The sequence below is a fragment of the Microtus pennsylvanicus genome, chromosome X (assembly GCF_037038515.1).
Source record: "Microtus pennsylvanicus isolate mMicPen1 chromosome X, mMicPen1.hap1, whole genome shotgun sequence".
Taxonomy (NCBI): domain Eukaryota; kingdom Metazoa; phylum Chordata; class Mammalia; order Rodentia; family Cricetidae; genus Microtus; species Microtus pennsylvanicus.
In genome coordinates, this window is record NC_134601.1 from 142,266,868 (window position 1) to 142,281,713 (window position 14,846).

Below are 14,846 nucleotides of genomic sequence, written 5' to 3' on the forward strand. Positions count from 1 at the left end.
CAGTTTTTTAGTGATACTATTCTGGTCTGGGTCCTCAAACTATGATTATAGAAGTCTTTGCTTTTAGGATATGGACTCAAGTATATAGGTACACATGTGTGATCTTCCCAAAATAGCCCAGAAAACAGTAGGAATATAAAAGGTGGAGCGCGAGGCATCAGAGCCATCCAGGGAGAGAGATGGGTGAAGAGGGAGGGGTGGTAAGATAATGCAGGCATGGGGAAGAAAGCAAATAAAGAGCAATGCAGATACAGGGTACACAGCAGGCATTTGGACTTTTCTATCACCTTTTCTGAAGGCTTGAGGTCATTTCAAAATAATGTTGGGACTCAAAACCAGAAGGAAAACAAAAGGAGCAGGGAACTGAAAAAGATGACTGAGTGCTCTGGAAAGCACATGGGGGTTGTAGGATGTGACCTGGTCGGGACATGATGAGGGGGTTATTCGAGGAGTTTCTCATGTCAATCTCTTCCATGAGGTTCTGGGATTAGGGATCACTCATCTATTCTCTAGCCTGGAGGTATGGGAGAGGATTGGGAATTTTGAGTCTTCATGCACACAAACTTTCAGGCCCTCTCTGCACATGCACTGTCCAGTACATAATAGAGTGTCTTATTCTTTGTTGATCTTTGAGGGCCTTGACATTGGATCTGAAAGCTGAGGAATCGGGCAGACATCCAATTGCTTTTAAAAAGAAGCCTTATACAAACCACAGCCACCTTTTTGCCCTCGTTTCTGGTGTGATCTGATGTCAGTCTCAAGCTTTTGGAGGGAAGGGTTTTGTGGTATGAGTTGATCTGGTTCTCACATTCTTTGCTGCCAATTTAGAATCCTGTTCTTTTGCTTCTAAATTGTTTGCTTTTGGGCTTTCAAAGTTGTGATTCTGTTTTCTCCTCTCCCATGTTACTCTGTCTTGTAATTTATACCTATTAAAAATACTACCTACTCTCATTCAGTGAAGGTCATGAATGTTCAACCCATGACTAATTTGCAGTTGGTCTGCACACACATCTCTGCATTCTTGATGGCTTCCTCTGGACGGCATCCCAGAAGTGGAATTACTAGGTAGAGTGTGCCATCCCTTTTTAGGCTCCTTTCCCTTCCTCTCCCCACTACTCCACTTTTAAGGCTCTTGACGAACTTTACCAAATTGCTTTTCAATAGTTTCCATGACTTGCTTCTTTTCCTGAAATTTTGCCTTCCCTGGGTAGGATCTTTAAAACATAACATATTAAAATATTTGTATTTTCAGCAAGCCAAATACTTTTGGCACAATTCCCCTTAATGAGTGATTTTCTTTTCAGAGAGTTATTACAGGTACAGGCAAGATGCAAATGGATTTGGCTAAAGTATGACAGTGGAATGCCAGGGTGGGGAGGTGGGTTAGATTGTGTTTGGTAGCTGCTCTCCAAAGAACACTGTTGTTTGTGTATAATAGGGAAAGAATCTGGGCTCTGAGTATCTGTTTTCTTCAGCTGTGATACAAGTAGCCCTGGTCCCATGATGGACACGTTCACATAAACAAATTGGATCAAAGAGATGGAGATAAACGACAGTAACAATGGAAATGGAACAGTAATGCTTCTACCCAACTAACACTGCCCTCGACTATACCTCCTATGGGTGACCTGAATCCTCTTGTGATGCTAATTCAGTTTCCATGTGCTTCTCATAGTTAGGGCTATTGTGTCACATAGATAATGCTTTGGTATTTTGATATGTGCATTTTGTTTTGTGCAGCACAACCCTGACATGCCAGACAACAACATGAATGTTGTGGTATACACTCACACACACACACACACACACACATGTGCACACACACACGCGCGTGCACACACACACACAGAGCATAGCACACAATATAAAAAAAGTTTTTAAATTACAAAGCTACAAAATAGAATGTAGGATCCATTTATTATCTTCATTCAGGTTCCTCATATGTTAACACATCACTCAACCAAAATCTTCACTGATACTCAGAAATTAATATTCATAACAGCCCCATTTATTGACCTATAGACCATATTTGACATTTACCAATTGTCCTACAGAGAAGGAGATGCGCACCCTAGAGGGGTGGAGTTGGATTGGCATGGTCATTTAAGCCTTAGCCTCGGTGTTACCCACAGCTGGCTTGGCCAGCACAGCACAGCCCTTTTGTTCTCCTTAGACACAAACAATTTCTCAGAATGCCAACATCAAACAAGGCCCCTCTTTGACTAAGAGGGATCAAGACAAAACAAGGCTGCTCTGTACTCATGACTTAACACAAACAACAACATGAACATTGTAGAGACAGAATGAGCAAGCATCTCTCACCCTGACCTTAATCATGAAGAAGCTAAACTAAGGCTGCTGTTTTCCTGATGGAGCTCCAGACATGCTTCATCTTTTCCAGCCTGTACTGTGGATGTCATTTCTTCCAATTCCTCATAGGATGCAGTTTAGAATATTTCAAGTGAGCAGGCACATACATGGGATTTTATAGCTCTTCTTCCTGCACACAAATCAGCCTGTTTTAAGTGCTTATGGTGCGTTTCCTCATGTGAGTTCAGAGTCACTCATTGTCCTTCGGTACAAGGTGGCACTCGGTTGTATGGATGCCCTGGAGGTTATTCTGTAGAAATATATTTCCAACATTTTGCTATTATAGTGCACACCTGTTTATTTTATCACAAATGAAGTGCTTATTGCTTAATTGCAAAGACTAACATTCCTGCAAACAGTAACTTGGATATATTGATTTTTGCTATGCTGACTGTGGCAGGATCCAAAGGCATACATGTCTGCTTCCTTGGGATTGCCACGCTGGCCCTCTGGTCACAGTACAGGCCTGAAGCCATTCTTTACTCATGCAAATACTCAAGCAAACCTGCAAATGCTGTTGTCCCCTGTTTGGGTGTCAAGCTTTTCCTATCATTTGAAATTCCTTCAAGAGCTGCAAGCTGATCAGAGAATATCCTATGTTCTTGTGAGCTCAATTGGGCCAATGTGTGTGAAAAGCAGGGGTAAGGTGGATAGGGGAGCCACAGCACCATGAGCTAGCTAGGAGACTGGTGCTCACTGGGACATTATGTCCTTATTTCTCTTCACATAATGAGCACAGATGGACTTGGTAAGGCTCCCTGTACCATGTTCACTGGAAGATTCCCTTCTGAGCCTGCTGGAAGGCCAGGCTAGGGAGGGAGGTGGGGACAGAAACTGCCCAGCTGCCTTTCATGATTGACCAAGGGTCTGAATGGGAGAAGCACCAAAAATGACCACAGTCAGACTGTCAGCAGCCAGAGGGCCAGTTGCCTCCTGGGGAGGAGTCAGAATTTCCTTCAAAATGTCACTATGTTCTCTATAGAGAATGCCTCTGTTCTTTCCTTTCAAAAAGAGACCCACATCACTTATAGGGGACAATATTTCTGCAAGAGTAAATCTCTTCCTCCATATTTTATACACAAAAAGAGTGAGTTCTGGAAAAAATAAATAACATGGAGAAAGTTATACAGTAACAGGATAGTCATGATTTGATAACAAGTCAGTCTATTCCAGAGATCTGGACTTTCCAGCAAAGACCTCAGTTTCAACAAAGCATTTCTGTTAACACCAGAGAAAGTGTTCAGACTTAGGGAATCACTTATAGGCAGAAGTCAGACGATGCAAGACCACAGTCAGGAAACGTAAAAACAATCACACTTAACAAAACACTGAAGCCAGCATTCTCCTGTGCTAAGTCAGACTTGTGGGTGAGCTGGCATTATACCTTCCTGATAACTGCAGTTGGTGGAGTCTGATCTCATAAGCCTTCGGCATATATTACATTTCATCACTGTCCTAAACTTGCTCCCTTTGGTGTGAAGGTTAAATGAGCCCTCAGCCAATGCCAGTAAGACTCAATGTCAAGTGTAAGGGGAATCCGTATCTGCAGTCTGTCCCCTGGGCCAGCTTGGTGAGCCTGTAACCTATAGAGCAGAGGGCCTCAGCTTAGCTTTGCTGGTTCAGTTTGCAACTATTAGTTGTTTCTGTACAGGTCCATCTCAAATTTTCATTTGTCTTTGGGCCCCACAAGTCACATAGCCAGTCCTAGAGGCTAAAAGGCATAGCTGACAAAAACTGGCGAAATAATGCCTCCACTCAAATCCCAGGGAGTAGAGAGAAGCTGGTGATAATTTTATTCTGGTTGGAGGCTCTTGAGTTCTGACTCAACTGTTTCTTCCATCTGATGGGTAGCCAGTATGGCGTATGAACAATGGAGGGAAGGGCTAAAGAAGGCACTCATTGTTCTCAGCCTCTGCTCTGGGTCCAGCCCTCCCTTGTTGAGGGAACACAAAGTTCTCCACATCACTCCCAGACTCAGGAAGCTCCCAGACGGATGGGGAAGCAGGACACAGGTCTTCCTGAAATCATACTCAAATGAGGCACAAACATGTGGACCAGAATTTCAGGGACAAGGTTCAGAAAGTGTTCTGTAGTTGCTGGCCTATTTTAAAGGCTCTGCATAAATGGAGGACTGAGCAGGCTCTTCAGTGGTGTTTAGAGCTTTGGAGGAAGGAAGCCCTTAGCCTTGCACGGGGCTACAGCTCATGCTTCCCATGCCAAGACATGCTTCTCTTGTCCTGGGACCGAAACTAGGGCCGTGAGCATGCTAAGCAAGGGCTCTACCAGTGTGCTACATCATCAGCCCAAGGACTACTTTCCATTTGCTCACGGTAGACTGTGGACAAGTATTGCAGTTGGAGCTCTCTGGAAGCTGATATTCAGTAGACTTTGGAGTATGTATTGGATTCCTGAAGGTATTTAAACAAATCACTATACAGGAGGTGGTGTACCAATAGATTTATATCCTCTCACAGTTCTTGGGGATCACTGGGTTAAAGTTAGGGTAGCATTAGAGCCATATTCCCTCTGGGGGATATGGCAGAAGGTTCATTGCTTGCCTCTTCCAGATTCTGGTGACTGCTGGAGGCTTATAATTGCCCTCATTCCAATCTTAGCCTCTGCTTTCACATCACTAGTTCTTCTCTCTTAAAAGTCCCCTGGCCTCCCTCATAATGAAGACACATGGGCTGCCATTTAGGACCCATTTAGATAATCCTGGAAAATCCCAGCATCCTTAACCATATCCCATATAAGGCAATTGTCACAGTTTCTGAGGATTAAGATGTGAACATACTTTTCTGGAGCTACCATTTTGGCACAAAATGGGCACAAGTTGTCTAGCCAACACCGTGAAAAGAATTCAGAGGGAAAGGAGGAGTGGGGGAAGTTGGACTGTGATGAAGGACCAGTAAAGTCTTGGTCTGATTCATGGAGAGTTTTGGAATAAAAACTACCCATCAGAGTTGTAGCTAAGTGGGCCAAATTGCCTGAGACATCACATCTTGCCAAGCCCAATGACTCGGTATGGATAAGCCTTAGGATGGGTGTGGCCTGGAGTGAAGCCACAGAGTGACCAAGGCAGAGCCCAAAGGGCTGGCAGTCAGTGCTGTCTGCCTACTACTCTCCTGCGTTGGAGAGAGAGGTGCCCTTTGTAGAAGGAGCGGCAGAGAATAAACAGATGGCAGGTAGTGGGGAGTATATCCCTTGGAGATAAGACCTAGGAGGGGGCCTGGATCTTCAATCACGATGAAAAGAGCAAGTCTGCTTTGTTCTCAAAAGGCATGAGAAAAGGGACTTCTCAATCTCCTGATCTTGCGAAAGGTCACTAGCTGAGGAGCTATTTCCAGGCCACTCCAAAGTGTTAGGCCCTGCCTAAGAGTTGTTTGTCCTCCTTTGGCCTGCCCTGCGGATCTGCACACAGCTGCAAAAACATGTAGTTTGCTTTAGCTTGTACTAAAAACAAATATCCCACTATTTTCCAGGGGGTACTCAGAAAGTTTTGTTCTTTGCTCTCTCCTGGGATGCGATCAAGGAGGACATAAGATGTCTTTGTCTAGATTCAAGAGGTGTCTAGGGCTATTTTCCCTTCTAAGACTCAGCAGCTTCACTCTTTAGAGTCCCAGGTCACTGGTCCAGAGGAGAGGTCTTCATTTGTCCCCCCTTCTTGCCTTCCCCACAGATATGTGATAGAGGAATAAGAAGAGGGTTACAGTAAGCTACATTTTTCAACTCACCCTGGGGCGTCACTCAAAGTCACTTACAGTATTTAGTGGAAAAACAATGGTTCTGTTGAGAGAGGCCAGGCCTGGCATGTGTACTGGAGAGTCCTGAGGACAGTCTTATGTTCATGTGCACCTTTGGGGAGTCTGAGACTGTAGCCCCTTCCCTGGGTTCTGGTCAGGAGGCTGTCTGGGAGCACATACCCCAAGCAAGTCAGTAAGGAGATGTGGTCGGACTTCATTCTCAACAGTCAACCAGAAGACATCAGCTTTAAAGCTTCTCAAGCATGACAAGCCAGTCCTTGCAGCAGCTTGGCCTGCCATCCTCACTGTTGTGGTTTTCAGGGGACAGAGAGTGTCTGGAGCAGTCAAAAGGCAAAACTGAAAGGTCCCCCAGTATACCACAAGATAGGGATTCATGTTTAAATGTGAATGAAATTAGAACTGAATTGTCCAAGATGGGAGTCTGAGACTGATGGGGAAGGCAACAGGTGAATGAACTGGTAGGGAGGGTTTCGGCATTATCCAAGCAAATCACATCCTCCCTGGGCCTCTGTTTCCCCATGGGTGCAGCAAGGCTTGTTGACTGAGTGTTCTGACCTCCAAGGTGCTGATTTAGAGGTAGAAGAAAGGAGGTAGATTGATCAATTCCCAGGAGTAGAAGTCTAGTAGGGAGGCTAGGCAAAGGTCTAAGAGCCCTTTATAATTATTAAGGAGGCATGCACAGAGGCCCATAAGCCATGTAGTTAAATATTTTAAAAGCACAGCAGAGGAAAATGCATTCCATTGGTTGACCTTTAAAAAAATGGTTTTTTTGTTTTGTTTTTTGTTTTAAATAAAACTTGTAAGGCCACATTTGGATGAAAATTTTAGGACTCCTTTGAGTCTTGCACTGGAGCACGTGGTACGGAAGAGACCAGGCCCTGGTCCCAGGCTGAAGTTACAATGAACAATGAAACCTGTCTGGTACCCTCAGGCTGCTGTGCTCTGAAATCTGTCTTTGTAACTAAGCTGTAGTCACACTTGGACAGCCTGTTCTGCATAGCCCTGAACACACAGGGCTAATACAGCAGATCTGTTGGTGGGAGACATGGAGCTCTCTTGGTGTATGGCTCCATATTGGTCTTGTAGATATCCAGAAAAACTTTCTTGCATTGACTATTTTTTTTTTTTTTTTTGCTGGCAGGTCAGAGTGCAGCACGAGTTTGCCTGTCAGCCTCTGCCTGTTTACCTTCCCCATAGCATGTCCTCTCTAAGAAAGCTCATGTTTTGACACTTGTCTTTTAGAGGACTTGAAGGCAAGCACGTTAGACGAGTTTCTTTCACTAGTTTTGAGTGTTTCTTAGGAAAGGAATGTACTTAAATATTTAAACTGAAATTGCTTCTTCTATTTGGTGTCAACTCATCCATGGACATGGAAGAGCTTGTGGATTGTCCCTTCAAGCTAGTTAGGCCCCAGTCATTCAGAACTTGTCATTATACTTGCAGTCTGGGTAGCGGTAGGCAAATCTAGAGTCACAGGTTCTCAGTGGTCTTAAGATGTCCTTCAGTAGGTTGGTGGCCCCTAAAACTTCCATGTCTGTGCTGGCATTCTTGCTACACAGACTGAGAGCAGAGTCTATTTTCTCTTGCACAGGGGAAGGAAACTTTCCCTGGAGAAGTCGAGGCAGCAATTGTTGACACACCAGCACCAGGTTTTGCTTCTCAGGGACAGTGTCACAGGAGGACAGCTGGACCGTGCAATCAGACACCAGGCAGCTAAAAATGTCTTCGTTCTCTCCAGTCCTGGAAGCTGTTTGGCTGCCTAGAAGAAAAGTGGAAAATATCAGATATTGTAAACCTATTCTTGTGGGGGTGGGGACAGGGTGAAGGGGGACTGCCAATTACAATTGCGGAGTGAAATGCTTTAGTATCCAAGCATTTCCCTGTCATCAGATGTAGGGCTCAAGAACACAGCAGCCCCTTTGGAGAACAGCATTGAGTAATACTGTCCTACAATTAGGCTAAAGCCCAAGCATGGAAAACCCACTTGTCTCTACCAGAAGCTGGGCTATAATTATAAAAATTATAACCACATTGTTACTTTTCTTTTATTACTGAATTAGGGAAGTGAGGATGGTATTAGGATTGGTTTTATTGTACCATTAGGATAAAAAGTCAGGGAGGAAAACATGTCATCCAAAATATGTGTTCAGCAGGTTACAATGGAACTGATGTTTGCATAGCTGGGATCAATCTCTCTTTTAATTTGATTCTTCTTAATAAAGGCAAATCAGGAAGTGAGGAAAGGTTTTTTTCCCTCTACAGAGTTTGTTTAAAAAAAGTGTCAGAAATGGGAAAAAAATCTTTTGTCCTGTTATTGGGCTCAACAAATTTGGTCACCTTGAGAAACTGGGGCTTAATGGTCTCTAGAACACTTGGCTGAGCCGTTGTGAACAATGAGAACTGTGACTTGCTCACACACCTCGTTCAGTTCCCTGTTTGTGTAATTTTCAAACCTTACAGGGTCAATATGTCAACACTAACTGCAAAGTGAACTAGGCCAGCAGTTGTATCTTAGACCAAGGCTAAGAGCATCTGAGGAGAAAGGGTCTGAGGGGGAGAGGGGCCTGTGACTTGTATGTGAGTGAGATCCAGAACTACCCTGGGAGGGCTCACTGGGGGTCCATACCACCACGGACAATGCCCCTTACAGGCAAGACCAAGTTCATTTTCCCTTTGAAAATAAAGAGAAAACCAAAATTCAAATGAGGGTGAGGAGACATTGTGCTATGACCAATAACATTTCCCAACTTGGATTACTCTGTGACATACAGAGAGTACAAAGGCCCAGGTCACCCCTCTTTAGCCTTGGTCACCCTAACATCCCCTTTGACAGCTGCTCAATGAAGCCCATGCTGAGTACCTTCCTGCTTGTCGATGACACCTAGTGCACTGGCATCCCGGATGAACAGATGCCCATTGTCAAAGATGCCAAACATGTTTGCATCAACATGGGTGAAGTAGAAGAAATAGTTCAAATCATTGCTCCTCAGGGACTCCAGGACCCCAAGGAGTTGGTAGGCAAGGTCAGCAGCTTGCTCTGGGGGTGCATCGTAAAATTCTTGCAGTGGTCTGGTGCTGGTACTGATCAGGAATCTACCACAGGAGCCCAGGTACTTGGGCAGTGGCCAGCCCTCTGCCCCCGGGAAGATCTGCCAAGCCAGAAGGAGCAAGAATTAGACACAGAGAGATCTCACAGAGCCGTTTGTTTTCTACCTCTCACCCACAGCCCACACAAATAAGTCTTACTGCCACCCTGGATCTCAAAACATGCTGGCAAAACATTTCCCCATCTTTTCATACCTTTTGGAACATAGCAAGGCCCTGCCCTCCCCCTACTTTGAGAGTGTGTTGCTAATGGAAGGAATCAGGAAGGAGGCCGCTCTCATTTATGCAGTGGATCAGATTTTACGATTTTCTCCAAGTGGAACCTGAGAATGCTAACCAACCTTCAGTGATTTTCAGTGGTATCCAGGATTCAGGGTATTTTTCTTTTAAGTTGTGCCATTTAAAAAATATGACTAGTCTGTACTTTCCAAGATATCATTACTTAGGAAGAGGCCATGGAAAAAAATAAAAGAGAAACTTCAGGGCAACTGAAAGACAAATAATAATAATAATAAAAAATAAATAAATAAATAAATACATTACAAATAAGGTATCATCTGAGCTGGTTTCTTCCAGCTGCTCAGGAGGATGAGGCAGGAGGGTTGAGGTCAGCTTGGTCAACAGAGCTCATGAATAAATAAATGAATAAATACAACTACCTGGTTCTAAAATGGGAAAGAATAATTCTGGTGGCTGTTCCCGCTGCTAGACTGGATAATCCTGCATGGTTCAGGTAACTACACACTTAAAGATTCTTCTCCACTGGTGGGAAGCTTCCAGATAGACTAACATTGGTCTGGGGAAGCATAGCCCAGCCTCTGTCCTTATAAAAAGCTCTCAACTTGTGGATTTGGGTGATATAAAGTTAGGAAGGAATCCTAGCTGTTTTTTCTTGGCCATTTTTAAGTTTTTTTATTTGTTTTTGTCTGTTTTTTGTACATCATAAATGAACCCTGTATCTCCATCATTCCCACCCCTCCTTTCCTCCTCCTAAGTCCTGTGTCCCCTTTCTTTCTCCAAAATTCATGATCTATTCTTAATTATTGCTACACACAGATACATATATTTATAGACATATATAATCACACATATATATTATATACAACCTACTGAGTCCATTTAGTGTCACTCATATGTACATGTGACCAGAGTTGACCATTGGAATTGGACAATCTATGTGGGAATTTGTCCATGGAGAAAGATGACTGATTCTCTTTCTCTCAGTAGCCATGGGCCACTTGTATTCATCTATTGGTAGGGCCATAAGGAATATTCCCTGTCTGTGTTAGAGCCTCAACTGTTGATCATTTTCTCAATAAATCTGTGTCTAGAACTGACAACCAAAACTATAAACACCACTTTCCCCTTTGTTTACCTTAAGAAAACAAAGTAAGTCTGAGTGATGCATCTTAGTAGCAGACCACTTATCTGATAAACACAAGGCCCTGGGTCCCATCCCCAGCACTACAGAAAATAAAATAAAAAGTAGACTTCAAAGTTCTGTCTGTCTGTCTGTCTGTCTGTCTGTCTGTCTGTCTGTCTCTCTTTCCTGTATCTTCTACCTCTTTTAAGTCACGTTATAAAGAGTCATGGTCTTTGAGCTTCCCTAACTGGAGTACCTTATACACTATGTGCCTCCAAGGGACAACCTGGACCTACTGATCTTGTTTAAATATGCAAAACCACTCTTTGGTCCCCTACCACACTCTTTCTTGGTAATGCCCAGGGTTGAGTGGGGTGTCTCAGCCACATGGTTCCAGGTCAGGTCTCTCAGGAACCAGACCTTCGGGTAACCAAGGTGACAACTAAAGTTAGAGTAAAAGTTGTGAGTAAAAGGCCTCCAAGAAGACCCCTGAGCATGTAGGGCAAAGAGCAGCTCCTTCTCTGCTGCTAGCATGTCAAAGACACTAGGCAGGTTTAATGGGTAGCTTTTGTTGTCTCTGATGGCAGACATCTTTGTGTTTAGGTGATAGTGGCTAAGGCACTTCTCCCGTCTTATTCCCAATGGAGATGACAATATCATTCTGGAGGTTTGTAGTGAGAAATAATTGACAACGATAGCCATTATTCAGCACACCTGGTACGCAGCAAGAACCTAATAACCAACAGTCTTCATTGTGTAGTCATCCATTAGTTTTTTGGCAAATATTTATGAACTATCTGTGTTGTGGCTCCTTTCTTCCCTACCTGTATTTTTATATTATGGTATTTTAAAAGATGGTCTCATGCCAGGTGGTGGTGTACACCTTTAATCCCAGAACTCAGGAGACAGAGACAGGCAAATCTCTGTGAGTTCAAGGCCAGACTGGTCTACAGAGTGAGTTCTAGGACAGTCAGGGTTACACAGAGAAACCCTGTCTCACCCCCCCCCCAAAAAAAAAAAGAAAGAAAAAAAAGAAAAAGAAGATGGTCTTATTATACAGCCCGTGTCACCATGCCAAGCTTTCCCTCCTCTTTTCCTTTTCTCCCTCTCCCTATTATTCTCTTTCTCCCTCCTCCTCCCATCCCATTCCTTCACCCTTTACTCTTCTTCCACCCCTTCTCTTCCCCTGTGACTTCTGGTATCTTTTCTGTCCATGATGTGACTTATGTATCCATGTCCTGACCCTTGTTCTGGGGGAATTTAGCTCCATGAATTCTATGGATAACTGTTAACATGGTGTCTCTATCTTTTTCACTAAGTGTGTCCCGGGCCCAATATGTCCTCATTTATTTGACCACTTCTCAATAATTTCACTTTCAGTTTTTTTTCTCCTTTCCAAACACAGCTTCAAGGTATATCTCTGGGTAGCTGTCTCACCAATCCATGAAACTTGCTCAGATCATGTTTCTCTTAGTGGCAGAGATTCATGAAGGCCTTCCTGTCTGCCTCAACTTGTAAATTTGACTGCTGTTCCCTGTCACCTACATTCCCAGCCCTGCACTCCCATACCTCTTTCCTCACTAGCTGCCAAGGCTGTCAAACACTTACCTGATGTTGCAAATGTATGAGCCCAGATTTGTGGCCCCAAGACATGAAGCAAGAAGGAGAGAAAAATCAACTTATGGATGGCCTCTGAAATTCCAAGGTGGTAACATAACCTGGAGAGCTTGTGGGGGTCACCAAGTACCTGCAGAATGATGGGGTGTGCATTGACAGCCAGTGTGTAGAGGAGACGCAGCTTGTCACGGTCGGTGAAGTGGTCCATGAAGATGCTGCCAGCATCAACTACTTCAGCATAGCGTCGAACCACACGATCCAAGAGTCTTTGGGAAGGGCAGCGCAGGAAGGGACTGGGCAGGCCCTGGAGACACATGAGAGAGACCCAGGATGAGTTACTGGACTCTTGTAAGGGACACAGATATCGGACTGGGAGTCTAGATAAATAGTAGAGGAAAGATCCATAAGTGGTTGAGGATGCTGAGCAAGAGGGTAGAGACCCCTGGGAGGAACATAGAGAACGGGAGAGGGCATAGAAGGCCGTGCAGGAATTGGGGCACTGGGGGGTTGGAGGCCAGCTCTGCCTCTTTGAAAGTTTGAAGTTTTGCTTTTTTTTTTTTGCTTCCATACAGAAAAAAAAAATCAAAATCAAAAGAGAATTAACAGTACAAGTCGTACTGCTGTCCATGTGCTTATAGTGGAAGCTCCTTTCCCATGAATGCCTGCTTAGAGAAGTAGAATAAGAATAAGGCTGTCTTGGATGGATCCAGAATTTCCGAGGTAAGGACTCTTCCTAATGGGACAGACGGTAAAGTTAGCTCAATCCCCTTGAGGATTTAGATTTGGAGATCCATCTGAGACAGAGGGTCTATGAGAGAGCTATGAAGAAAGCAAGAGATACTGTGAACCAAAGTGATTGGAAACTTACGAAAGAAAATTTAGAACAAAAAAAATACAACGTTGTTTCATTCTAGAGCACAAGGCCTATAAACTGCTATACTAAAAGCTAAGTCAGAGATGGTGCCATGTTTTGACTTTGTCCCTCAAATTGGAACTTTAAATCCCAGTCATATGTTAATGGTATTTGGAGGTGGGATCCTTGAGTGGTAATTAGGATTGGATAGTCAGGAGGGTAGTCCCAATAAAAGCATTAGTGGCTTTTTAAGAAAAGGAAGAGAGACCTAAGCTACAATGCTTGCTCTGTATCTCACATAATGCCTCTGCTGGGTCATAATAGAGCCCACACCAGATGCTAGTGTCAAATTCTTGGACTTTTCATCCTCAAAAACCATTAGTGAGACAAACAGCTATTTTTTAAAACTTGGGGATGGTGTTCACACATGCCAATGGGAAACAGATGAAGACAGCAGCACCACAAATTCCTTTTCCAGAGAGTGGCTTCACTGAGTCTTTGTTCCTTGTCCCAAGGAAGCCAAGCAGCTTTAGCAATTCAGGGAAATGCGGCTTTACTGAGGCACTGAAGGAAAGGCAGTGGTTAGGATAGGAAGCCCTGAATCTATTGAAACTTAACCTTAGCCTCAGGAAACTTTACCTTAACCCTTTCTCTCACCTCACAGGAATGACCCTTCAAAAAGTTCTTTTTAAACACTCAGCATCCTGGGTTTCAGAAAACCACATTATGGTTAAGCTAAAGTGTATATTAATCACTCAAGGTTGCTCTCACTGACTTGATGTTTTCAAAAGCAAATACTGCTCGATTTATCACTGCTGAACAATCTGAATATCTGTTCTGATGGAAATATAAATGTATGAAGGAAACGAACACCAGTTATTCTGAGAAAGAAAATCTATGACCAGAAATATGGCTTTTCACCTTAAAACTGGAAGTTGGCTCTTTTCAGTAAGGTTGCCTCCAACAACTGACTTTAGAATGCTGAAAGAAATGTCCAGCAAAGGAAGTTTTACTTTGAGGAAATTGGCTGTTCTCAACCTCTTCTAACCTCTAGGAGAAGACGTGAATTTGAATAAACTTACTTCCAGTTATACACCTGAATACCTTTTACACGACTGTGCACTTAAGTATGCTTGTAAAACAGAGCTAAGGTTAACCATGCATCACAGTTAATCAACGGGCTACTATTAAGACAATGAAATTTAATAATTGTCTCAATTGTTATGGATAGTTAAGCTCACTGTTACTAGAGGAGGGAGGGGAAGATTTAAGTATATGGTCCCTAAATAATTTCAATTTGTCTTTGAAATCCATAAGTTAGGGCAGGCTATGATAGGTCTCTTTCCCCTTAGGAAGTTGCTCTCTGCAACCTAGGCTGATCAACCCAGAGTCCCTGATATTAAGGCATTGGTACAAAGTCACCCTAAAAGGGTAGAGGTAGAGAAGGAAATGAGCCCATGGGGAGTGCTGAATTTGGAGTTTGTCTTAGATCATGTTAGAGTGAATAGCATACTCAGGACAGTTGAGTAGACATTAAAGCCATATTCAATTAGCCGAATGACTTGTTAGGAAGGGTAAACAATATGGAAGGTACAGTCTCTCAAAGACCAAGTTTTTATATAAGACAGGTCCTCTCACTTCTGATGACATCTTTCCTTAGGCAGGGTTTCTGTTTGTTTAGATTCTTGGTACTTTGCAGAGACTCTAAGTTGTTCTCTGAGGAGCAGAGCAGTTGTAATTATGTCCCATTTTGGTTGCTGGGGGGAAGTTCCCA

The 14,846-nt window shown here is 43.5% G+C and overlaps 1 protein-coding gene across 1 annotated transcript in view; it reads right to left on the bottom strand.

The window, feature by feature from the left end:
* Window positions 1-1,898: 1,898 nt before the first annotated feature.
* The window catches only part of Dipk2b (divergent protein kinase domain 2B), a 55,655-nt gene continuing 42,707 nt past the window's right edge, over window positions 1,899-14,846 (bottom strand). Inside the window, exons 3-5 of the mRNA XM_075958130.1 lie at window positions 12,350-12,523; window positions 8,995-9,283; window positions 1,899-7,893 (exon numbers count right to left, since the gene is read on the bottom strand). Coding sequence (XP_075814245.1) covers window positions 7,553-7,893; window positions 8,995-9,283; window positions 12,350-12,523 — 804 coding nt within the window. The 3' untranslated portion in view covers window positions 1,899-7,552. The remainder of the gene's footprint in view (window positions 7,894-8,994; window positions 9,284-12,349; window positions 12,524-14,846) is intronic.